General features: G+C 42.5%; 1 protein-coding gene across 5 annotated transcripts in view; it reads right to left on the bottom strand.

The window, feature by feature from the left end:
* EVC2 (EvC ciliary complex subunit 2) overlaps nucleotides 1-26,579 on the bottom strand; it is a 306,369-nt gene that overhangs the window by 196,565 nt on the left and 83,225 nt on the right. For all 5 annotated transcript variants that reach the window (XM_069202996.1, XM_069202979.1, XM_069202987.1 and 2 more), the window contains 3 exons: nucleotides 23,148-23,207; nucleotides 18,372-18,506; nucleotides 59-207 (listed from right to left, as the gene is read on the bottom strand). In XM_069202996.1, the coding sequence (XP_069059097.1) occupies nucleotides 59-207; nucleotides 18,372-18,506; nucleotides 23,148-23,207 (344 nt within the window). The remainder of the gene's footprint in view (nucleotides 1-58; nucleotides 208-18,371; nucleotides 18,507-23,147; nucleotides 23,208-26,579) is intronic.

Raw genomic sequence — 26,579 nt, forward strand, 5'->3', positions numbered from 1 at the left:
ACAAAATATCCATGGGATGCTAAGGAGAGATGTGGAACATAAATACACAGTGACTTACTCTTCCAAAGCCTGAAGCATTTTTTCTGTTTCTTCAAAGGCAAGTATGTCAAGAAGTGGGTCACTCTTAAGAACATCTTCAATCTTTGAATCTGAAACATCCAAATGTGATGACTCCTGAACTTTTCTTTGTGGAGTACTGCTATTTTCCTATAGAAAATCAGAAAACTATCATCACCAACTGTAGATAAACACCACAAATAGCAATTATTGACACAAAAACAGATCAAATATGTATTCCATTAAACAAATCCATCTTCCTTTGCAAAGGGCACACATGAAGTGGTTCGTAAGGAGGACCCATAAGTCTTGTGAGAACAAGTTAGAGGTTCCACACCGGGGCAGGTGGTGCTGTGGGTTGTATGGCCCTTTTAAGGCCCTTTGTGAAGGCCTTAAACTGAAACCCTCAAGAGTGAAGTGTGTTTTCTGTTCTGAAGGTAAGTAGCAACAGCAGGTAAATGAAGTCTGATGGAAGTATAAGCCAGGACTGACTGCTGCAAGTGAAGCAGATAACAGTTAATGTCTGGGACTGTTGTCTTGAGTGGTTCAATGTGCCTGGAGAGACAGTAGTACACATACCTGTTACATTTGGCTTATGTTATAGGTATGTGTGCCTCCTTAAGGATGGTTGTTGGAAATTGGGTTAATGGTTGAGAGGGGTAAAATCCTACTCAAGAAGAAATCACAATTTCTGTCAGTGTGAAGTCACAAGCAAAACCCAAATTAACCTGAGCTTAATCCTCTGATAGCTTGCCACAAAACAGTCAGACTTAACTTAGAGGCAATGCCTACGGTATTTACGCAGCAATTCAGACAGTGATAAAGTAAAAACACACACAACACAAGACAAATCCCATACCAATTTAGAAAAAGAGACTACATTTTGACAAATTATTTCAGACCAAAACAACAAAAATCCAATCAGTAAAACCGTATATATGCAATTGGAACAGTTTAAGTAAAAATAATGCCTAGAACCACAGAGCGTCAACTGTGGTTATCTGGTCATGAAGGGCTGGGACATAGTCGTAAACTCAGGCCACCACTATGGAGCCTGGGCCGGATGCAGTGATGATGTTAGGCCCACTACACAAAGTACCTTAAATTCTGGTTTGCAGAGCATTGCGAGACCTCACGTCAAGGATGCATCGTGCAGCAGCAGTTCCGAGTAGCTGCGGGGTGGTGCTGCAGAGTCCTGCGTCATCATCGCGGATGATGTCAATGAGGGGCTTGTGATGTGAAGGCCTGTGTTGAGGATATGTTGCGCAGCAGCAGTTCAGAGGAAGCTGCGGGCTGTGATGCAAGGTCCTGCATCTCAGATGCATTGCACTGCAGGGGCTCTGAAGCGGCTGCAAGGAGATAAGTTGTGCTGCATTGGTTCTGCTCACAGGACCACAGCTAGGCTAGCCAAACACCTTTAGGCCACCAACCTCCGCATCCACCGTACCACAACCGGCGGCAGATCCTTCTCCCACCTCGCCGCCAAAACCTGGAACTCCCTTCCTCGTCAACCTACGTCTGACCCAGGACTTCCTGACCTTCAGGAAACATCTCAAGACCTGGCTATTCGAGCAGGAGCACCCCCCAGCGCCTTGAGACCCTATCGGGTGAGTAGCGCACTTAACAAATGATTGATTGATTGATTGATAGGCCCACTTTCAAGGGTGCAGGATTGGAGAACACCACATGGGGGGCAAGACTCAGCAGAGAGAGTCGAGTTGAAGAATTCAAGGTGGTTGGAGACTTATGTCCCAGAGGCTCTTGTAAGGAGGCCAGCCAACTAGCCTTTGGAGTCACTTCGGTGGTCCTGGAATCAAGAAGCAGGCTCAGTCCTTTTCACTCAGGCAGCATGGCAATGGGGCAACTAAATAGCAATCCTTGTTCCAGAGCAGCATAGCAGCCTTACTGAGTAATCACGGGTCCAGAGGTGTAGGAAGTGGTTCAGGAGGTTTTACACCCCCAGAGGTGTTTGGAATTCCCAACCTCCCCAGCTTATCTGGGATCACAAAAGACTAGTGTCAAAACCCATTGTGCGTGTGCTGAGAATAGCCTTTGTGCTGTGCAGGTGTGGTAGGTGACACCGCCCTAATCAAGTTAGAGGTGACCCATCCTGTGAGCCCATATTCCTCCTTTGTCTCACTGTCTGGGAGAAAGACACAAAGACTGCGAGCTATATCTAGTCATGTGACCCCAGAACCAGGCTAGAGGCACCAAATGGTTCGGTCAAGAAAATGTAAACTTAGTAAAAGTGGCATTTTCAGAACTGTGACTTAAAATCTGACTTCATCATTAAACAAGGTTTTACATTATAATTTTTTAAACACCAAACTCAACATTCCTACCTGCTCACAATTGAAAGTTACCGCTTATAAAATATAATAAGTTAACTCAGTGTTTTTCTTTGGGAGAGGCATGCCGTGCAGTAGTTTTTCACTACAAAGCCATGTAACAATTCAAAAGTACATGTTCAGTTTCAATACAGTGCACCCTGACCTCTAGGAGGTCTACGGCCTACCCTAGGGGTTGACCTATATGTATTTAAAAAGAAGGTTTAGGCCCGGTAAAAGGTTTATTTTGGCAAGTCAAACTGGCAATTTAAAATTACACACACAGGCTGCCATCGAAGGACGGACACATTATTTTAAATTCTATGCAAGTTGGTGGCTCAATCACTGCTGCAGGCCAACTGGTAGCATTTAATTTATAGGCCATAGGCACTGGTTATTAGTGGTTAAGTGCACAGAGTCCTAAGCCAAACAAAAATAGGATCAGCAAACAAATGGAAGAGTAAGGCATAACGTTCATGGGAAGCCCACTCTATGGCACACAGATCTAACAATGGCCATGCCCTCCAGAGGTAGGTTGAGGTAGCCTAATTCTAGGAGCTCAGGAGCCATACTGTATGATTGAGCTGCTTGGGGCTCAGGTGACTGACGGCCTTGACTCATCATGAGGAGGAATGGCCAGTTGGGCAGCTTTTAGTGTGTTACTAGGGACAGGTCAAGGAGGGTGGTGACCCAGGGTTGTCTGGCTGTGGGAGTCAACAGGATGACACTGAGGGATAACTGCCAAAGCCTCTGAAGTATGAACGGAAGAAGCAGGAGAGTCAGAAAACCATAGGCAAATACCCATGACCAGTTCATCTATTGTGCATCGCCCATGGACAGTGGGTACCTGGAAGTGAGGACTTGACATTTGATACAGCGGTGGCAAAGAGGTCTACTTTGGGAAATGTCACTTGCGGGTGGGGTTTCCACTTGTGGATTGTTGCTTCATCCTGCTGAGTAGGTCTGCAAAGTCGTTGATGCCCAGTAAGTACTGCGCCAGTAAATAGACTCTGTGGTTGAGTGCCCACTGTAAAATGCCCTGTGATAATGCAAACTGTGGTGAATGTGTGCCGCCTTGCTTCTGTAAGTATAATATGGAGTCATGTTGTCTGAGCAAATAAGAACCACTTTGTGCGGACTGTGACAGCTGAAAGCTCTGAGTGCCAGCTAAATGGCCAGTAGCTCCACTTAGATGATTTGGAGGCCCTGCTGATGGGGCACCTACTCACCTTAAACAGTCAAATCCTGTAAATGTCCCCCCCTCAACCCAGTAAGGGAAGCGCCTAATATGATTGTCGACTTAAGAAATAAGTTGAGAACGAGCCAGCCCTGCAAATGATTGTTGCTGTTCCATCACTGCAGAGAGCGATGGTTTCGGCCCCAGATCAACACTAAATCCTCCCAGTGACCCTCCACTTGAGACCACTGTGCAGCTGGACTTTACAGCAATGTGTGCATGTGTAACCTCATATGAGGAACTATGACAATACAGTGAATGTGAACACTGCTCCAAAGAAGGGCAGGAGCTAAAGGGGCTGGAGGAGGGATTTTGTCATATTGAGGGTGAAGCTAAGACCACGTAGTAGGTCTATTATTGTTTGGGTGTGAGCACTGCTGTCCCGTTGCGCTCTAGATCAGCCAGTCATCCAAGCAGGGCAAGATGTGGATGCCGTTCCTCCTGAGATGAATGGCTACCAAAGCAAGACACTTTGTGAACACCCAGGGGGCGATGGTGACCCAAAGGGTAGCTCCATGAATTGGTAATTATAGACACCACAAACCAGAGGTACTGGTGGTCTGCAGGGTCATGAAGTTGCCATGCTGCAGTAGAGGGATGACATCCTAAGGGTCACCATGTAGAAGTGCTTTCAGAGAATATACTTCTCGAGAGGCCTGCAGTTGATGATGAACCTGAGAGACTAGTTCTTCTTGGGGATGAGAAAACAGAGGAAGCACAGTTACTTTGTGGGTCTCCGGTGGCAGCACAGCTCTATGGCCTCATTGTGAATGAGTGTCTCAACTTCATCCAGGAGGAGGCACTTCTGTTCTGGAGAGAGGGTGTGTTTGTGTATTAGGATGTTTGACTGGGTGATGGTGAGCTCCAAGTAGTAACTCCTGGCAAATTGTCAAGAGGACCAACTGATCTGAGGTGATTTCCACCTGCTGTAGAAGAAACCCCTGTAGTCTTCCCCCAACAGGTGTGTTGTGTTTGAGGGAAGAGTGAACAAGTTAATGTTTGGGAGGTGTGGCTCCCTTAGTGCCACTGCCCTTCACTCTACCTAATGAGTTTTTACACCTGTAACCCAACCTAGAATTGCTCCATGAAGGGGTGTGCTGGCTCTGATGCCTATGAAAGGAGGTAGAGGCTTCGGGAAGGCAGACTTGGTGCTCCCATGGTAGTGGGACAAGCAAAAGCAGCAACAGGGAGAATGAGTTTGGAACACACTCACGGCCTTGGCTGTGTCTTTATTTTTCTTAATTTTCTCAAGCATCAGATCAACCTGCAATCTGAAAAGGTGTTTGCTATCGAAGGGAATGTTGAGCATGTGCTGTGCTGTGCCTTGAAGCCAGATACATGCAACCAGATATGGAATTGGATTTGTACATTCAAGCTGATTTAACATGCCACCGTGTCTGAAGCATCTACAGCAAAACGATTAGTAGTGTTAGAGATAACTTTCCCTCTGGAATGAGGTCACAGCCTTGGTCTGCCATTCCTCCAAGAGGTGTTGGAGGAGTGCCTCCATTTTATCCCAGTGGACCTCGTTGTACCTGGATAGCAGGCCAACAACAATTTTGGCACCAATGGAATTTTTGGACCCAAGGTGGGTTTCAAGGGCAGTTTTGGTGATGGTGTTGTGGGTCCACCCGGCGTGGAGGGCGTCACCTGCAGGGATGCTGAAGGCTGAATCGGTATCAGATCCAAAGACTTATGTTGGTCCCGACCAGGACCCTCGGGCAATGGTCTAGAGAAGCTTGGTGCTTGGCTTCTGGACTTGATTGTAGACCCCCCTTAAGGGCAGTGCTTGCCCTGAGAGAAGTACTGGGATGGAGGTGGAATAGTGGTGGTAGTACTTATGGCTAACCTCTTCTTCAGACAGTCTTCAATAATCTGAGGTTCCTTTTTCTCTAACTCAGATTGCAAGCCTAGCTGGGGCTGAAGAATACAGCATGCTCGACTGAGGTTCCTGGTTGTTCTTCCACCTCGTCGCCACGATCCTCAAAGAGGATGGGGGCATCGTCCCCTTGCTGCTACGCTATGGTGTGTTGAGCAAAATGACATTTGCATCAGTACCTCAGTGCCTTTTGAAGAGGAGAATACAAGGCCGGCCGCAAGGGGACCTCATTGTGCTTCGGGAACAAACAGAGGTTGTAGACCTGATGGAGGTCTGTCCAGGGATACTTCATTCTACACTATGGCCATTACGATTACCACATTCTTAAAGATAAAAAATTGAGGTCTTCACCTTGAGGGGTGAGGGCCCCGAAGGGGAGTTGAGATCAACCTAGTTGCTGAGCCTGATGGCGGTCACAATGGAGCTGAAAATTGTATTATTTTTCCTATAGGTATGGAGAAGTTGGATGGCAACCAATGATGAACACTGAGAGGCATTGACCCAGAGTTCTGATTAAGCACAGCCGAATCAGACTGCAGAAGAAAAAAACACTCCAATAATGGAGCCGGTGCCCATGCGCATTACCAGTAATAGGTGGAGTCACTATACCTCGTGACCCTAAGTCTTCTGTAAAGAAAAACAAGTTGCACAACACTAGTTAACCGAAGCATGCCAGGAAACTAATAATTAGTACCTTAATCACAGTGGACGGACACCAATTAAGTTGAATATATCTGTACTTTGTCAATACTCCACACAAAGACAAGAAAGTGATGGCATTGCAGCACTGCCGAATTAGAAGGCAGCAAAGGAGAGTGATCATTGATGGCAACAAATGGTCAGTAATGGATGGGCTAAAAGGCCCTTTTAGTTTTCTTTTAAACAAAAGATCGTTGCCATAGCAACAGTGCATGTGTGCTGTCTTAAGGATTGACCTACAAAGCATTCAGTGCTGGCCATTTATAGCACTTATTTTCCCTTGACTTTACGCCATGTTACACAGCAGTTTGTGCTGATTTGCAGCATGTATTAAAAACAATGACAAAGACAATCTCACATAGGTGAGACCTTTTGGCTTTGTCAGTGCCTATTTAACATTGTAAGTACAAGTACTACATGTTCTAATAAGAAAATATTTACTTAAAATTTGATTACCTTTCCTGTTATGTATATCTTTCTGTGCATAACTTTTACTTGACCTCTCTATTTGATTCTGATACTGCCTAATTTCATTATTCTTCTTGATACAACCATGATTTTAGCACTCCTTCTCTACATACAATTTTGTTTGCTATAAGAAAATCTAATCTTTTATGGTTGACATTAACTAAAAAGGTCTAAACCTTTGAAAATCCAGAAGTCTGAAAAAAATGTGTTATATGTGAACTTCTGATACTATGCTGCAGGTCTTAGCACAGAGACGACATTCCTTGAATGTGTCCCACGAAAGATTAATGTTGAGTAGCTCCTAAAGATGGACGTAGTAATTCTGTCTAAACCATCTTCTGGAATGGGCTACACCAGTAATCAGTTTTGAGCATACAACTCTAAACTTGCTTCCCATGTTTTTAAAAATGTGCCACAAAGCATTGCACTCTTTCTCTTCACTTTGCTTCTCCTTCCCCAAAGAACAAATGGATCTCTAAAGGACCTTCTTTATCTCAGATTACCTTGAAAATCGACCTCTGACCGGTATCTGACCTCATCCACCTCATCAGATTCAACTATTGCACATACACTGATCACACAAGAATCCTCCTTAGTCCTACTTTTTTACAGACTGTGAGTACCTGAATGTGCCATAGGTGGCCAAATCCTACTGCATTCAGTGATAGAAATGTTTCTTCTCAGTGAATGCCCACTCCTGGGCACAAGAAACGTTCTACTGTCCCATTTTGTGTCACTCATGACACTGAAGCAAAGCTGTAAGAGGTTGTGGAATTCACCCTAGTCCTCTAAAGGGCAGGCACAAGATAGGATAAATGGTATTTTACAGATTGGTTTCAACAAATGTTTTTTTTTACACTTGACCATAGCCTGTTTTTGCAGGCTACAAATTATAAAGCAGTCCAATAACATAAGAGCTCTGATAATAGCCTCTCTGATTATGGAAGGGCTAATGCTATAGTAGGACTTGAATACTAGCAATTTCCTTTTTTTGCCACTTTTCAGCAGAGCTACATATTTGGGCTGGAGGAAGCGGTAAGCAATAGCTCCAGGGTTAAAATACCTTATGGAGTCTGTGCAAACCTACTAACTTGCAAGTTTTAGGGGTTTTCACTAGCTCTTCTGTGATCATTTCCTATACTGAGAAAGGCAGGAAATGTACTCTTGATAAGGATCTGAAGTAAAACTTCTTCCACAGTTGGTCTAAAAGTGGTTAAAAGGAAAGTGCACATGCAAATGCTCAACAGATTTTAGCATGAGCAAATCTATACATGCATATTTGGTCGTGCTAAAATACAGTTCACAAATATTTTCTTGGAGTACGATTTCTTGGCCTACTTCTGTAAATTCTTCTAAATTCACGAAATACGTAAATGTGCACTAATGCAAAGACATATACCATGGGTGCACTTTTGTGACTTTATTTAAGCATTGGACCGCATTAGTATGGCGTTAACCGAGACCTTTTGTTTTTATTAAAATGATATCTCCTTCAAACCATCTATTGGCTAGATTCACTGTGAATAATCACAGTCTATTCTTTCACAAGGAGCCTATCTGCACACAAAGTATTTTGTCAGTACCAGGAACTAATGTGGCAATGTGTGCTTTTTGAGACCCCAAAATATTTTTGCCTTTTACTAATATTTGTTACAAAGGTGAGGGCCTCGCAGCCCCAACAACAATAAAGATTTACAAAAGGCATGTCAAAACAAGACACACATTGATAAACTCAAAAGACTGACCATCAATGTTGGACCTATCGGCTTTGCCAATGCTTGTTTATATTCATGTGTCCCATAATCTTGTTTAAAATGGTTACAGTGACTTTCTATTATGAGTACTTTTCGGAAATACTAGAATGCAACAATACTAGTTACCGTTCAAAACATCACACCAGTCGCATAGTCAGACCACCATTTGATAACTTTCCAACATAAAACACCCCCAAGACCACATTACATACTTCCACCTATCGACCACGGAACAAACTTAATTTGGAATACTTAGAAACACAGCTAACAGCCAGCACAGATCTAGACACAATAAATTATTTTCAAAAACTTTGAGTGGCTATAGGAAGCTTTCGATAATCCAATACCATTTAGAAAAACAAAACAGGAGAAAAGAAAACAAGCATCTTCGATAAATACAGAACTAAAAAAGATAAAACAACAAATCAAAAGGCTATCTGGCTCAAAACAAACAATATTCAAGACAAACTTCACCTTTGCAAATTTAACAAAATACACAAATCATCAATCAAAAAAAGCAAATAAAAGGCACTCAACGAATTTAAAAAACCTAAATGCATGGAAGGAACTCATCCCATTACTCATGAATTCACAGACAAACTGGCAAATCACTACACAACCAAGGCAAACACATTCGACTCCAATTTAAAAAAAAAGGAAAACCACCAGCACCAACCTGTTTCCAAAAATCCCATCCAAGAATAAGCCAATCCAGCCTCTTCATTTCTTCAAACAAATATCACAAAGTGAATTTATGGATCTAGTCAAAGAAAGTAGGCTTTCTGGCTGCCCTTCTGACCCTTGTCCACTACACATATTCAAGAATATTCTCTTATCTACCTCTGCTGCCAAACCAGTAAATAATTCTTTAACTACGGGAATGTTTCCTGAAGACCTTAATAAGGAATACATACGCCCATTATTAAAGAAAAGAAACCTGGACCCGCATGATCGCAACAACTACAGACCAATTACAAATGGACCTTTCCTAGGCAAACTGATAGAAAGAGCAGCCCTCACCCAGATGTTACAATTCATTGAAAATAACTCCATACTTTCAGACTACCAAACTGAATTCCGCCCAGGAAAAGGCACTGAATCTGCCCTCCTTGCCATCTGGGATGATCTTAAAAACACAATGGAATTGCTGCACTAGTTCTCCTGGACCTCTCAGCTGCCTTTGCCACAGTTGATCATGGCACCCTAATACAAAGTCTCTACGAAGCTGGCATGGAGGGGACTGCTCTCGACTGTACCACATCCTACCCTCAAAACAGAATTAATGCCATCCATACTCCCCCCTTTCTCCTCCAAACCCTACTTCACAAAAGCAGGGGTCCCTCGAGGCTCAATCATCTCACCCATGCTTTTCAACATCATAAAAGGCAATGATCAATTAATTTCAACTCACATGCTACAACTATGCAGATGACACACAAATACTCCTCAAACTGGAATTTCCAAAGACATTGGAAACTCACAAATCTTCAGTTGCCTCATAGCCATTGATCAGTGGATGACATGGAGCCATCTCGAACTGAATGCTTCCAAAACAAAAAAATTCACATGCAGCAAATGGAAAGATTATGACCCACTGTCGCCTAACCTGACAATCAAGGACCACCTCCTAAAGTATCTAAGAAGTTAGAAGTTGGAATTGCCATTGACTCCAAGTTAAAAACAAGCATTTACAATGCGACGGGTCTCGCGTTTTGCTCATGTTAGAGCTGATCGCTTTGTAAACTCTTAACCCGACTTTTCACCTATCGGGCAAAAGTGCATTTATGTACATAACCCGAAAAAGTGAAATCAAGTATCTAAAGCGCTCGACTTCTGTCAAGCGAGATCGTGCTCTAAATTAGAGAAAAAAAAGTCAACGAGCCTGATGGAAAACAGCGAGCCTCGCATGTTTTCTGTACTTGGTCGCTGCGCTCGAGGAGGGCTTGCCACCGGAAAAGGCATGACATATGGGTGCCTTCGACTAATGAAAGCAAGCAGATTTTATTAGGGAAGCCCACGAACCAATAAAAAGCACTGACGTGAAGTTGACAGGGCTCCGAGCCCTTTTCTAAATACAAAAGAGTCTCCCTGCGATACGCATGCGCGAGCGCATGCAACGCAGGCTCGACCCTAATGAATGTTCAGGTGGACAAATTACAAAGATCAAGCTTCATCACAATGCAAACTCTCCGAAGCATCTTCCCCCACCTCAGATTTCCACACAAGGTGAAGCCTACTATCTCTCTTGTACTATCTAAATTTGTTCATGCCAATGACCTCTGCCATGGAACATCTCTATTATCAAAAACTACAACACATTCACAACTCGGCTGTCAGACTACTCCTCCATGTAAAGCCACAAGCCCACATCTCCCCTGCCTTCAAGGCCCTACATTGTTTATCGGTTGCATTTATCCACCTTCAAGCTGCTTTGTATCACCCACAAAGCAATACATGGAATAGGACCACTTTTCATCAGGAAAAAAATCGACAAATACATTCAGCAAAGAATCCTTCACTCAATATTGGCATCCAGCATCAAAACACCAACATAAAAAGGCAATTGGTGGTACATCTTTCTCTGTTTAAGCTGCCAAACTATGGAATTCATTACTCCTAATATTAGATCCATGGATAGCTATCTTATCTTCAAAAGACTACTCAAGAGTTGGCTCTTTCCTGCATAACCACTATACTCAAACAGCAAAAGACTACATATCCCACATTTATAAATAGATTATATGTATATATCTAGATACGGGTATTTCTTTGTACAAATATGTAAAATAACTATTTTATCTGAAAATGAATACATACACTTTAGGCCTGTTTTAACAAATGTATATTTTATTTACTGTTAAATGTATGAATGTGTAGGTGTATGGCTATATATATATATATATATGTATATATATATATATTATGCATGCGTATGTATATATGTGTATCTATATATATGTGTGTAGATTATTTTACGCTTAACATGTTCATAGGTCATTGCATAGTTTCTATAATAGTTGTTTGATTAAATGCTTATGAGCCTTTGTTTCTATTTCATCTATCGCAATAGGTAAATACTATCTTAACTATTTAAACTCAAGCATTTCACTATTGAAATATTGAGGAACGATAAAATAATGATATAAAACTACACAAATAAATTAACTTCAAACACTACAACTCTTGAAAGTTTGTGTTTATACGATACAACTTAAATCTCAATATTTTATATTCCTTACACATATATTCCCTTATTAAGTAATCATGTAGCTATATATGTATTACTTCAGTTCTACTGTACAAGAGGGAAAAAAACTACTCTCTTGAAAGCTTTACTCTGTCTCACCATCACCCTGTACCTCTTTCAATCTATCCTCCATCTCCATCCCTCGACTCATTCCAAGCCCATTCTACTACTATGCTCTGCAAAATAGCCCTTCCTAGACTCTTCCCCATACCCCACCTGGTTCACTCCAAACCTCAGTTTACTACTATGATCTCCCAAACAACCCGACTAAATTCTCTCTCATTACCTTTCCTTTGACTCATCCCAAACTTCATTTTGCTACTATGGCACAATCAGGGCTGCAGGTCCATTAGTATTAAATTTGCAGGCCCTGGGCACATGTAGTGCACTTTACTAGGGACTTACAAGTGAATTAAATATTCCAATTGAGTATGAACAGCCAATGTTACCATGTTTTTAGGGTGTAAGCACATGCACTTTAGCACTGGTTAGAAGTGGTAAAGTGTCCAGAGTCCTAAAACCAGCAAAAATGAGGTCAGAAAAAAAAGGAGGATGGCAAAACATTTGGGGGTGACCCTGCCGAAAGGCCACTTCCAGCATTAAGCATGCTTTGAAAAATAGGTTCTGGGGTAGGACCTTTCTTATGATACTAGTGGTGTTGCTTATGACTCTTTAGTGGGATGATCTATATTCTATAACAAGTAACAAAAACATCTAGCAACTAAGATCAAAGGTTGAGTTTGCGACTATCACATTTCACAAAGGCAAAGAATAGGTAAAACCCTTTGATTTATCATGAGCTATGACCTTAACCCCTTCTGTGCCCAGGACGTAATGGTTACGTCCTGCGGCACAGTGCTCGTGTGCCCAGGACGTAACCATTACATCCGGTTCCCCCCCACACCTCCAAGGCAGGGATGGAAGGGAAAGCCCTTCCCCTTCCACCCCCGACCCTCCTACCCCCCCTTGTGAGGTCAGCTATCACAGACGCCTCCTCCCATTGCGATGGAAGCTCAGCTTCCAGGGCGATCGGAAGAGAAATGCTCAGCATTTCTCTTCCGATCACGTGGAGGAGGCCTGAGAGACTTCAAAGGGAAGGAAAGGAATTTTCTTCCATTTGAAGTCTCTCAGAGCATTTCAAAAGCCGGATTGTAAAGCAATCCGGCTTTTGAAATGCCCACAAGACACCAGGGATTTATTTATTGCAGGAAATTGGCATAAGGGGAGCGACCCCTTGGGAAAGGGTCTCTCCCCAGGGGGGCATTTTTGTTGAAGGCCTTTTCTGCCCCCCCCCCGGGGGCAGAAACCTCTAGGCACCAGGGATCCTTTTTTTTTTTTTTTTTTTTAAGAGGTGGGGAGCAACCCCTTAGGCAAGATTCACTCCCCTAGGGGGCAAATTATATTTAGGCCATTTCTGCCCCCTTGGGGGCAGATTGGCCTATTTTTATGAGGCCAATCTGCCCCCAAGAGGGACAGAAACCACTAGACACCAGGGAGTTTTTTTTTTCTTTCATGAATTTCACACAAGCGGAGCGACCCCATAGACAAGGGTCGTTCCCCGGGGGGAAAATTTATTTTAGGCCATTTCTGCCCCCCTAGGTCAATATGCCTCCAAGGGAGGCAGAAACCACTAGGCACAAGGGGTCTTTTTTTTTGCGCCAATGTCACGCAAGGGGAGCGACACCGTAGGCAAGGGTCGCTCCCGGGGGGCGTGGGGGAGGCGGGGGTACACGGGGCAAAGTTATTTGTTTTATTTGTTTATTTTGTTATTAGGCCGATGGCGCCAGGGCTAATTTATTTTGGGTGTTTTTTTTTTTAGAGATCGGGAGTGACCCATTAGGCAAGGGTCGCTCCCCTGGGGGGCAAATTGTATTTAGACCATTTCTGCCCCCCTCAGGGACAGATCGGCCAGTTCAAACTGCCCCTAAGGGGGGCAGAAACCACTAGGCACTGGGGATCTTTTTTTTTGCGCCAATGTCACTCCCCCCCCCGGGGCAGGGGGGGACATTTATTTTAGGCTATTTCTGCCCCCCTGGGGGCAGATCGGCCTATTGTTATTAGGCCGATCTGCCCCCAGGGGGGCAGAAACATCTAGGCACCAGGGTTCATTTTTGTGGGTGTTTTTTTGTTTGTTTGTTTGTTTTCTTAGAGATGGGGAGCGACCCATTAGGCAAGGGTCGCTTCCCCTGGGGGGCAAATTGTATTTAGACCATTATCAGCCGATTTTAGGTCAATATGCCTCCAGGGGAGGCAGAAACCACTAGGCACCGGGGATCTTTTTTTTTGCACCAATGTCACGCAAGGGGAGCTACCCCGTAGGCAAGGGTCGCTCCCCAGTGGGGTGGTAAATATATTTTAGGCCATTTCTGCCCCCCCAGAGGGCAGATCGGCCCATTGTTATTAGGCCGGTCTGCCCCCAGTGGGGGCAGAAGCCTCTAGGCGCCAGGGATACATTTTTGGGGGATTTTTGTTTTTTTGTTTTTTTAGAGGTGGGTGCGACCCCTTAGGCAAGGGTCGCTCCCCGGGGGAGGGGGGACAAATTTATTTTAGGCCTTTTCTGCCCCCCCTGGGGGCAGATCGGCCTATTGCTATTAGGCCGATCTGCCCCCATGTGTGGCAGAAACCTCTGGGCGCCATTGATAAAAATACAATTGTTTTTTTTTTTTTGAGGTGGGGAGCGACCCCTTAGTCAAGGGTCGCTCCCCTGGGGGGGGGCAAATTGTATTTAGACCATTTCGGCCCACCTTAGGGGCAGATCGGCCGATTTTTGTTAGGCCAATCTGCCCCCATGGGGGCAGAAACCACTTAGGCACCAGGGTAAGGGTCGCTCCCCATGGGGGAACATTACTGTTGGCCATATTGGCTTATTTTTGGAAGGCCCATCTGCCCACAAGGGGGGGCAGAAAGCCCACCAGGGAAGGTTTTTTTTTCAAAAATAAGAGGGTGGGGGTATGGCCATACCCCCACCCCAAATAAATGGGGCCAAAGTTGTTCTGTCCACCAGTGGGCAGATGGGGCAACTACCCCTGATCCACACCCCAGGGGGGGGCAGAAAGTCTACTAGATGCCAGGGAATTTAAATATATATATATATATTTGGGTGGTGGCTACCAACCAGTATGGACCTGGTTACGCCCCCACCTCAACTGGAGGGGGTAACAGTCTTTCAGCTCTCCCCGCACTCTAAAACATCTTATCCCACAGCAAGCAAGAAGACATTTGATTATTTTGGGTTTTAGTTTTACATTTGGGCCATAAGAGCTTGCCTTACTCTCAAAATCATCCCACTTGGAATGGTGAGGGCTGCACTTTATGGACTCTGGGACGCTGCCATGTAGAAAAATCCACAAGACCTAGACACATCTGAAAACTAAACATCTGGGGATTCCAGGGTGGTGTGTTTCACATGCACCCCGCACCATTTTTGTACCCACAATCCCCTACAAACCTCCAAATTTGCTGGAAATCACACATTTTTCCAACGTTTTTGTGATGAAACCTTCCGGAATCTGCAGGAATCCATAAAATTCCTACCACCCAGCATTGTCTCATCTATACCGATAAAAATTCTGCTGCACTTGTCAGCCTAAAAATGTTTTTTTGCAAACTGCCCTTTTGGACCCCCTTTGTTCCCCCTCAATATCGACATGTTTTTCGCTCTTCCCTTTCACAAGCGCTTGGCCCACCTACACAAATGAGGTATCATTTTTACCAGGAGACTGAGGGGAACATTGGGTGGTATGAGATGTGTCCCAGTGCGGTGATCCCACACAGAAATGTGGGAAAAATTTGATTTTTTAGCTACTTTTGAGGTTTGCTGAGGATTCTGGGTAAGAAAACATTGGGGGATCCACGCAAGTCACACCTCACTGGACTCTCTCGGGTGTCTACTTTTCAGAAATGTCTGGTTTGGTAGGTTTCCCTTGAAGGCTGCTGAGCCCAGGACCAAAAACGCAGGTGCCCCCCTGCAAAAACAGGTAGTTTTGTATTTGATAATTTTGATGTGTCCAGATAGTGTTTTGGGTCATTTCCTTTCGTGGGCAGTAGGCCCACCCACAAAAGTGAGGTACCATTTTTATCAGGAGACTTGGGGGAACGCTGGGTGGAAGGAAATTTGTGGCTCCTCTTTGATTCCAGAACTTTCTGTCACCGAAATGAGAGGAAAAAGTGTTTTCTTGGCCAAATTTTGAGGTTTGCAAAGGATTCTGGGTAACAGAACCTGGTCAGAGCCCCACAAGTCACCCCATTTTGGATTCCCCTAGGTGTCGAGTTTTCAAAAATGCACTGGTTTGCTAGGTTTCCCCAGGTGCCGGCTGAGCTAGAGGCCACAATCCACAGGTAGGCACTTTGTAAAAAACACCTCTGTTTTCTGTGAAAAATGTGATGTGTCCACGTTGTGTTTTGGGCCATTTCCTTTCATGGGCGCTAGGCCTACCCACAAAAGTGAGGTACCATTTTTATCGGGAAACTTGGGGGAATGCTGGGTGGAAGGAAATTTGTGGCTCCTCTCTGATTCCTGAACTTTCTGTCACCGAAATGAGAGGAAAAGGTGTTTTTTTTGCCACATTTTGAGGTTTGCAAAGGATTCTGGGTAACAGAACTTGGTCACAGCCCCACAAGTCACCCCATTTTGGATTCCCCTAGGTGTCTAGTTTTCAAAAATGCACTGGTTTGCTAGGTTTCCCCAGGTGTCGGCTGAGCTAGAGGCCACAATCCACAGGTAGGCACTTTGTAAAAAACACCTCTGTTTTCTGTGAAAAAATGTGATGTGTCCACGTTGTGTTTTGGGCCATTTCCTTTTGTGTGCGCTGGGCCTACCCCCACAAGTGAGGTACCATTTTTATCGGGAGACTTTGGGGAACGCTGGGTGGAAGGAAATTTGTGGCTCCTCTCAGATTCCAGAACTTTCTGTCACTGGAATGAGAGGAAAAAGTGTTTTCTTGGCCAAATTTTGAGGTTTGCAAAGGATTCTGGGTAACAGAACCCTTTAGAGCCCCACAAGTCACCCCATCTTGGATTCCCCTAGGTGTCTAGTTTTCAAAACTGCGCAGGTTTGCTAGGTTTCCCTAGGTGGTGGCTGAGCTAGAGGCCAAAATCCTCAGCTAGGCACTTTGCAAAAAACAGCTCTGTTTTCTTTGTGAAAATGTGATGTGTCCACGTTGTGTTTTGGGGCATTTCCTGCCGCGAGAGCTATGGCCTATCCACGCAAGTGAGGTACCATTTTTATCGGGAGACGTGGGGTAACACAGAATAGCAAAACAAGTGTTGTGGCCCCTTGTCTTTCTCTAAATTTTTTACTTCCAAATGTAAGACAGTGTGTAAAAAAGACATTTTTTTGAGAAATGCCCTGTAATTCACATGCTAGTATGGGCACCCCGGAATTCAGAGATGTGCAAATAACCACTGCTTCTCAACACCTTATCTTGTGGCCATTTTGGAAATATAAAGGTTTTCTTGATGCCTATTTTTCACTTTTTATATTTCAGTAAATGAATTGCTGTATACCCGGTATAGAATAAAAACCCATTGCAAGGTGCAGCTCATTTATTGGCTCTGTGTACCTAGGGTTCTTGATGAACCTACAAGCCCTATATATCCCCGCAACCAGAAGAGTCCAGTGGACGTAACAGTATACTGCTTTCAAAAATCTGACATTGCAGGAAAAAGTTACAGAGTAAAACGTGGAGAAAATGGCTGTTTTTTACCTCAATTTCAATATTTCTTTATTTTAGCTGTTATTTTCTGTAGGAAACACTTGTAGGATCTACACAAATGACCCCTTGATGAATTCATATGTTTGTCTACTTTTCAGAAATGTTTAGCTTTCTGGGATCCAGTATTGGTGTCTCACCCATTTCGGTCACTAACTGGAAAGAGGCTGAAAGCACAAAAAATAGTAAAAATGGGGTATGTCCCAGTAAAATGTCAAAATTGTATTGAAAAATTGGGTTTTCTAATTCAAGTCTGCCTGTACCTGAAAGCTGGGAAGATGGTGATCTTGTCACCGCAAACCCTTTGTTGATGCCATTTTCAGGGAAAAAACCACGAGCCACCTTCGGAAGCCCTTTTTCCAATTTGTTTGAAGAAAAAAAAAATGTCAACTGTATTTTGGTTAATTTCTTGGTCTCCTTCAGGGGAACCCACAGAGTCTGGGTACCTCTAGAATCCCTAGGATGTTGGAAAAAAAGGACGCACATTTGGCGTGGGTAGCTTATGTGAACAAAAAGTTATGAGGGCCTAAGCGCACACTGCCCCAAATAGCCAAAAAAAGGCTCAGCACAGATGGGGAAAAGGCCTGGCAGCGAAGGGGTTAAACACCACCACTACAGCATTAGGTAAAATTTTGGAGAAGTGGTAAAAACACCTGTATAGGAAGACTGGAAAAGTAATTATTAGAAATTGCTCTAGGCTGACACAGTTAATACTCCACCCACTCCAAATGACTCAGGAGTTTTATCTTGCTTTGGGAAAGGAAAATCCTATAAAGACAGCAACTACAACTGCAGGAATGTGTAGGGGACACAACTTTGGCATTTAGCAACTATACAGAGATTTGAGTCGTTTTCTTATACAAGATGCCTATGTTTAATAATTTACTGGTAATCTGAAGGAGTTAAAAAGTAGGGCAAGTCTAAAATCAGTACCTGTGAAGCAGAAAATACTTACACGTAGATTAATGTGAGGAATTGAACAGAGGACTTACCGATATTTCATTGGAAACACAGAACGTTCTCTCTCTGCACTGAAAAATGACTATAGAAGTAATGCAGGTCAAGAAGAGAGAGGCAAAAAAGGCAATGGCAAATCCAGCGCCGTGCAATCCGTGGTTAGGAGAAACCTGCAGAAACAAACAGGCACAACTTTTTCAGGGTTGAAAGCAGCAACATTCAGTGACATTTTAAGGATTTTGGGGGTACTGGTCCAAACGTTCTTTTGGGGACCCTTGTTTGGAACAGGTTTATATTTATGATCCCGTTTCAGCTCTTTCATGTGCTCTTTGGACAGCGCACAGACACAGTAGTCCAAATTCAAAATGTGTTTATATCTAATACTCGAGGATAGTGACGTGTGTTTTCCATAATATAACACAGCAGTGCTCAAGCAGCACATAATCTCTGACACCCTCCCATTTCTCATATGTGAGGGCTGTTTTGATCTAAAAAAAACAAATTTTTATGGATGTTGCATGAAACAAACGCAACATTTCTCTGCAAAATGTCTGTAATGGACTCTCACGCATCACCCATATTGAAAATAAATGAAAGGAAAACGGCATTTAAAACACTGTGTTTAAGAAATATTCAAGGTCATTTTGTCAAGAAAGGCTGGGGCCCTGGCCAGAGCACACTTTGCCCACGCCTTAAAACGTCTCTGCCAAAATAAATCTAAAAATAAATATTGAAGTACATTCTAGACTGTTATATGAATGAATGACACGCCCAGGTCCAATTTTATTCCACCGTCTTAATTTCCTAAATAGGATGTAACTGTCAAGTCCATATTAGCCACAGTAATGTTCAACAGTTGTGGTAACCTAAAAATCTTCAAGCCGGAACAAGGCCTTGTTGTTTAGCAACAAAAGAAAGTGTCATCTGCGAGCTGACAATACACAACACACAGAGCCTTACGCATATAAAGACATTCAATTAACTGTGGCAACATAATACCATTCGTAATCGAGCTGGTAAATTGCCTCAGAGGTTTAATTTGACTTCAGACACACCAGACAATTTAAAGAAAGATATTTTTTTAAACAAAAATTGTGGCAATTTTCTTTTCATGGAGTAACAAATAATTGAATGTCCCTTGTTTTGAAAATAAGGGCAATACCTTATCCTCTCACTCTAGCAACTCTTTACTGGTAATCCTTATCTCTCCTTCCTCCAGACTTTTAGGAGGTTCCACTCACAAATGAAGATCCTGAAACATAACTTCAATGTTTAAAAAATTAAGGCCACCACTTGCCACTGCCTCTCTTTACCTACTTGCTAGGTATCATTGCCGGCTACTCGGGGCAGACTTATCTGTATGAAAGGAAATAAAGGCCACTCAAGTCATTATGACAAGTAACTCTCACTCAGTAACACTTGCAGTCTACCCCTTCCACACTCCTAGGAGATTGTGAGGTATGTGTAGCAGGGCCTATCTGTGGATGGGAAGAGTAAATGGATGTCTATTGCTGCAGTTGTAGTTTACTGTTAATTGTAGAATATGTGAAATAGGCTGATCTGAAAGCAAATGATTACAAAAGAGGAAATGGGGAAAGAGGGCTAGCAGTCATCCTGAATCAACAGCAATGTATACAGAAACAGTAGATGAAGTAAATTCAACCAGTAGGTTCTCAACAGTATTTACTATTTATTCCAAAAACTATGATTGATTTTCATTTGTTACTGAAGGCCCTGTGTGTTTTAAGCATGAGTGTTGTACGAGTTCCTTTTTGCATCCAACCATGCAATGTTGCAGATTTTACCTCTTAACACATTTTATACATGGCTTTGAAGTCACCAACTCCCAGTGCTCCTGCTTGGGTTATAGGATGGCCCCAAAGAGAACCATCATCATTCGCCCAACCCCCTCCTTCTTCTGGAGGGTCCTGGCTCAGAACAGCTGATTCACTGCTCTGGTCCAATGGCCCGAGGGGATCTTCGCACATGTTCCAGGTGTCAAAATATCCTCACACTGAGACCATAGAGCTTCTGTCAGACCAGCTCGACTTCCGACCCATTTGCTTCAGCACTATCAGCGGTGTCACAGACACATGTTTAATCAACACCATCTGGCATGGGACCTTCGGGTGCTAAGGGGGCTGCTACGCTTAGCTGCTTCACTGCACAAACGTCCCAGGGCTTGAGAAGCAACCACTCCGACTCACCGCCACCCCAGGTATGATGGCTATGCCTTCAGGAACAGCGATTTCTGATCAGGATGGCCACCAGTAAGATAAAATGGTGACTCCAAGAAGCTGTCATGTTTCGGCCCAAGTCCTCCTTTTCCCCTAAGGACACAGATCCGTTCCCTAACCAGACATTCGTACGAGTCTGTATTTCAGGAGGATAAGGGTCTAAGTGACAGTGCAGTGGTTGAAACAAACACGTATCCAAATACTAAGGAGGATAATAGTAGGGTTCAAATTTAAATTTCTATTCACCACTAGAGAAAAAGTATACAGCTTTACACTTTCGCAAAACGTGCAATGAAAATTATGAAAACTCAAAATAAATGTACTAAATGGAATCAAAAACACCCACGCTTAACCTTCACTTCTAACATGAGCTTTATGACTGATTTCAATGACACTCATGACTTAGTTAATATAAATGGCTAGAGGGACAAAGTCCTTTAAGTTTTCTTGTTAATAATCAAACTTAGGAATATTCCCAACATATTGTTAAAAATACAACCTTTAAGAAATACTCACTATCCCACCTTTTACATAATTACATTGGGAATACCAATTAAAAAGAGAGCACAGGGAAATTTAAATCAGTAAAATGAAGTTCACCATATTCACGAAGGTATTTTCATCTGTACACATAAGCATACGGGAGAAATAACTCATGTCCATGTGTGGACACTTGGAACTATGACCTCACCCCTTCCCAGCCTGGAAATGGTGGGAAAGCTACTCCAAGGAGCTGGAGTGACTACCGATAGAGTACCAGAAAGTGCCAGGGCCCAAATCTATGCTTCACCTCAGGCCTCTTTTATCCACTACCAGACACTGCCTGCCCCTTTAACTCACTCTTGCGAGTCCATGCTGCCTTCCTTTGTGAGGCTTTTTCCATCGTTTTCATCCTCCTTATTTCCCACTCGTGTGTTTCCCTCTATCACGTACAGTCAATATCTGATCAGAAAAATAAGTGCCTGTTAACCAAATCTAAGTGGCCATTGAGCCCCACCAGCAATCGCTGGCTGAAATTAAGCACTGGAATGCATTTGGAGGGTTGGAGGAGACACGCCTTCTTAGTAGGGAAAAATGTTTTCCTGAGAAGAAAATAAATAAATTTGCACAGTGGACTCCATTTCATCTGTGCTGAAATCTACACTGTGTAAATTCCTCACAGGACAAATAGGATCCTATAGAAGATGTCACCAACATGACCTTTCTTTTAAAACGACTGGAAACTTGCACCTGCCTCAGCTTTCCAGGAATACTCATGAAAATACTCATGAACTGCTTGAACACATGAATGTAAAATTGGACCCACTCACAGAATTATGTATTTAGCGCACCTCTAATACAAACAAGAAGTGTCTTAGGGGATGTGTAGCGCTGTTTCTACAATTTAAACTATATAACATGATATCTAATCTATACAACATACACCAACGGTTGAGCCAGCTTAGGCATATTCTGGATCACAAACTGACAAATGACAAAAAACTAAAGTTTATTAAACAATATATAAAGTTATCTGTGTTCTCCTGCCCTGAGTTATTTAAGCCACTGTGTGTTGATAAAAAACTGGGCCAAGTGGTGACACAGTGGTTTATGGAAAATAGCCCTGACATCACTGGTTCTTTACCATATAAAAACCACAGTTCTAACACCAGCCTTAAATTTAGAGTGAGTAATATTGCCAGAGTTAAGCGCATTCATACACTTTAGAAGTAATTCATGCACTGAGTCTTTCTGTGGTATATAATGGAGCAGCCTTTTTGTTCCCTTCTGTGTTACACCAGTGCTGCACACAGTTTCACCCTGTTTATGCATTATCCATAGTTGCAGGGCTGCAGCCACCAAGGATTAGCTGTTTGCAAGAAGATGTTTAATGCAGTAAGTGAAGAATGCTGTGTGACCTTGAAGATACTGGAGAACATGACATAAGTCTTGCACCGGTGAAACCCAATAGCAGTTGATATTTGTACCATTTTTAATGCTGATAGGGAACAAAGCAAATATGCTTTGGCCCAATACAAATTAAAGTGCTTGGACCACAGAAAATGGATAACAGATAGTTAAACAATTGAATAAACTATGGCAAAGTTTTGTTTTTAAATTATTTCATAGGTCTAATAATTTCACTAGAAAAACATGACGAAGATTGACCTTTGTTAAAGGAACAACACAAAGTAATCTAGCCTAAACCACAGTCAGTCTCCTATTGCACTTTGTAAAATAGACAAAACTGTTTCTATTTCATTCCATGTGAGGTACTGCAAAACTGAGTACATTCAGTTTGCTCTGTTTTGTGTGCTAGTGTACAAGGTTTTATGTGGGAAGTCACTATTTAAAAAAAAAAAAAACTATCTGCTCCATGAGTGCACCAGGGCAAAGTTTACATAATATGACCCAAAAATCATAACCAACCTTCTTCTAGTAACAGAGCAATAGTGCAGTCATTCAGTGAATGCTCAGCACCACTAAATGTAGCAGGGAAAGAGAAACATTAGAAAACAGTACTTGCCTGCATCAGAGGACACGGACACATAAAAAACACATATAAATACTCTTAAGGTGGTTCTCATGAATTACCTTTGGATTTTCCTGCACTGTTATATTGAAGAAGGTCTCCAACGAGATGCGTTGAGTGCCCTGTGGAAGTAAAATAAAGGTTATGGGTTAGGTTGAATTGCATTTTTACATTGTTTTAGCCATCATCATCATGTTGTAAATGTAAATTTGTGCTTCAAGACCATGCTATTTAAGTAATGTTCTGTGCATGATACTAAGATGGGTTTATGCTAGACACATAAGCCAGGTTTTACCGTACTTTCATCAAACCATATATGGAAAATCATAATGAGAAGCAAGACATGCCATGGAAGAACCTACTATGTGATTCTGCAGGTCGGACCCCTTTACAAATGGCCTGGTATTATGATTTGGCAATACCACACTATGTTTTACCAATACTAAGGAGAATAACAACACCATCACCAGGCTATTACAATTTTGGAAATTTGAAATGAGGAACAGCATGCCAATAGCAATGCTACCATTCTGATTTCCATATGTTTTACCCAAATCATGGCATATTACCACCTGCCTTTTGCAGGCTGATGTGTGCTCAGCAATACTTTTAATCCATTTCAGCTGGAGGCTTGAGTTTTTGGCCGAAAACCAGTTTACCAGTGCATTTGTAATAGGGCTCTCACCAACTTCAGAAAACGCTGGGTCACAAAAATAGTCAGAAGGACATAAACCTACATCTGGTGTTCCTACTTTTTATTCTTCCTGTGTGAAGGAAGTCTTTTAGAATACTCTTGGAGCTGACAGTGACCATTTTGATCTCACTGAAATGTATTAAAAAACAAGGAGATAGAGAATTAAATTCTGCAAATTATTTATTTTTTAATTAAATAAGCCAAACGTTTAGTGACTAAGCATCGGATGCATGAATTGTAGTTTTTCCCTGTGGAAAATAGACCGCAGAATATTCCCATACCGTGGGAATAGGTGTAAGCTATTTTGTTAATGGAGAAACTTTAATAACTGAGGGAATAAGCTATACTAAAGCTGCGCACCATGAACATGCACTAAGATCTTGCAGTGGATGAACCAGCTATTATTTTTTAAGAGACAGGCAGTAAGGTATTCTACACTTTATCTTATTATTTGTTGAGTAAGCCTTGTGAGTAGATTATATTTTTGAAGAGCAAGAACAGCTTGTCAGCCTAGTTCTTGAAACTTATATCTATATGGGAAGAATGAGGAGAGACAAACATAGTTTCAGGGTCATTTCCTCTACACATATCCTTTCTGATCCATTAAGAGAGCAATAATTCAGCATTTTTGATTAATTTGAGACAGTACCTTACATGGCCTTGTGAAATTACTACCATTGTACTTGTGTGTGATGTTTCTATTTTTGGTAAAGAATCTAATAAAAAACATTATACAAAACAATGATTCTGCACTTAGTTCAGAACAGAGTCTATAGTATCTGTTATTTCAAATTAATACAGTCAAGCTATTAGTCAGACATCTGGTACCTAAGCCTAGCATTTCTGTGTGTTCCAAATATAGGGGTAAGCCTGTATAACCCTCCTGAGCCTAGGCTATAGCACAAATAAATGAAGAAGGGGGGCTCTAGCGGAATAGATTCCACAACACCATTGTTATCGCGCAATGACATTAATTGTTAGTGGGAACAACAAAATGAATTTGGAAAAGATAAATAATATCAACATTTCACTATACTGAACATCGCAATTTGTATCTATCATGACATTCTTTGTTGTGAAGTGAACCAAATCCTATAAACACACCAATACGTACATTTGCAGTTTTGCATATGAAAAATATTCTCAGATATTAGTGTATAGTTCAGTACATACATACATATATTTTATCATAGACACAAAGATATATATTTTTCTCTAGGTACAATCTTTGCAGAGGTACCAATTGCAGGAAATGACGGCCTATCCAAATACTTGGGAATAAAAAGTCTTGTCTCAAGTTAGAATGCCTAAGACAAGTGAAGCCAAATGGACGGCCTGCTGGTAAGAGAAGATAGCATCACAATGTCTCTCCAAAGCTTGAGCCAAGGCTTGTGGTCTAATAATATCCTGTTTTGATTCAAGAATCTTTATATGACGCATTCCTGATGTTAACAGTAGAGTTGACGTGTTTCGGCCTTGTAGTTCCAGCCTCTTCAGGACGGTGACAAGGACATGTGCCATAACTTGTAAAAATCATAAAAAGAAAAAACATTCAAAGGTGTGAATAAATCCATATGTCCATAAAAACAGTAATTGAAGGGAATGAAGATGAATCATACCAACCATAGTGTTTGCGCTCTTCCCTTCCTTTCACTCTGAATCTGTCTCTGTTTTTCCCTTTCCCCCGGCTAAAAAAGGTACCGGTTCTTGATGAAAGGAGGATGACTGATTGGTGTTGAAGGCATCTGTTTGAGCGTCTGAGCCAAAGTCTGAGAGAGTTTCTGAGAAGGTGATGAAACATTTTCTAGATTTTCCTGAGGTTATTTTAGCAACAACATAGGCCTGTGCCCTCTCACCTAGTTACATTTCACTTTTATTCCTTTTATCATTTTAGCAAAGCTTAATTTTAGTGGAGATGTTTTTCATTCTTTTATCAGTTTCCTTTCCACAGAGACTTTGTTATTCATTTCTTTGCACAACATTTTCATACAGTGCTCAACTCAAGGCTGTACATAATATTTACCGGGTATTGCCAGTCCAAACAGTACATTGTCTACTCTACACAGAAAAATACATGTTGCACATCAGGGCAGTTCTTAGAGTAACAGATATGTTATTTTAAAACATCACACTGCCCACACCAGGGTAGAGGGACATTCAAGTCAGCTTGCCATCTCATGCTGGATGTTGTCCCAGTTTCTGCAGAAACCTCTTGGTTCCTTTTTGTCTAGGTGGGAGAACTCCCAGCAGACCAACATACCGCTTTTTCATCTCTGAATGCAGGTGTGGGGGTTGGCTTTCTTCCTGTGACCAGAAGGTCGAATTAGGGCTCTTAGGTAGGAACTTAGTAGTGTAGATAGGGATATTAGGGACACTATTGTGACAATAAGGTGGAACTCTTCTTGACTTTCACTTTCCTGGTCAATGCTGTGATAACACTGTTTTTCATTATTTTCATAACACAACTCATGTCTTTTTACATATAATGCAGTTGCTTCACTATAATATATATTGACCCAAGATCCTGCTTCTGTTTGTCTCTGCATGTATGAGACTTGTATAACTGTGGGAAAGAGGTACGATCTGTTCCACCACAACTTCCCTGAGGAGTCGGACTGTGATGCGACAGGCTGCAACAAATCACCCTTACCTTTGGCATTGGTGAGGTGCTGCTAGCTAGCCGGAAGGGTTAGGCCGACAGCTGTGACATGGTGTGGGATCGGGCTCAGTCCCCCATACTCGGTGGTGCTGCCACCCAAAATCCAGCAGTCTCATTAATACAACAGGAGTCTACGACAAG

Source organism: Pleurodeles waltl, chromosome 1_2 (assembly GCF_031143425.1).
Source record: "Pleurodeles waltl isolate 20211129_DDA chromosome 1_2, aPleWal1.hap1.20221129, whole genome shotgun sequence".
In the NCBI taxonomy this organism is placed as follows: Eukaryota; Metazoa; Chordata; class Amphibia; order Caudata; family Salamandridae; genus Pleurodeles; species Pleurodeles waltl.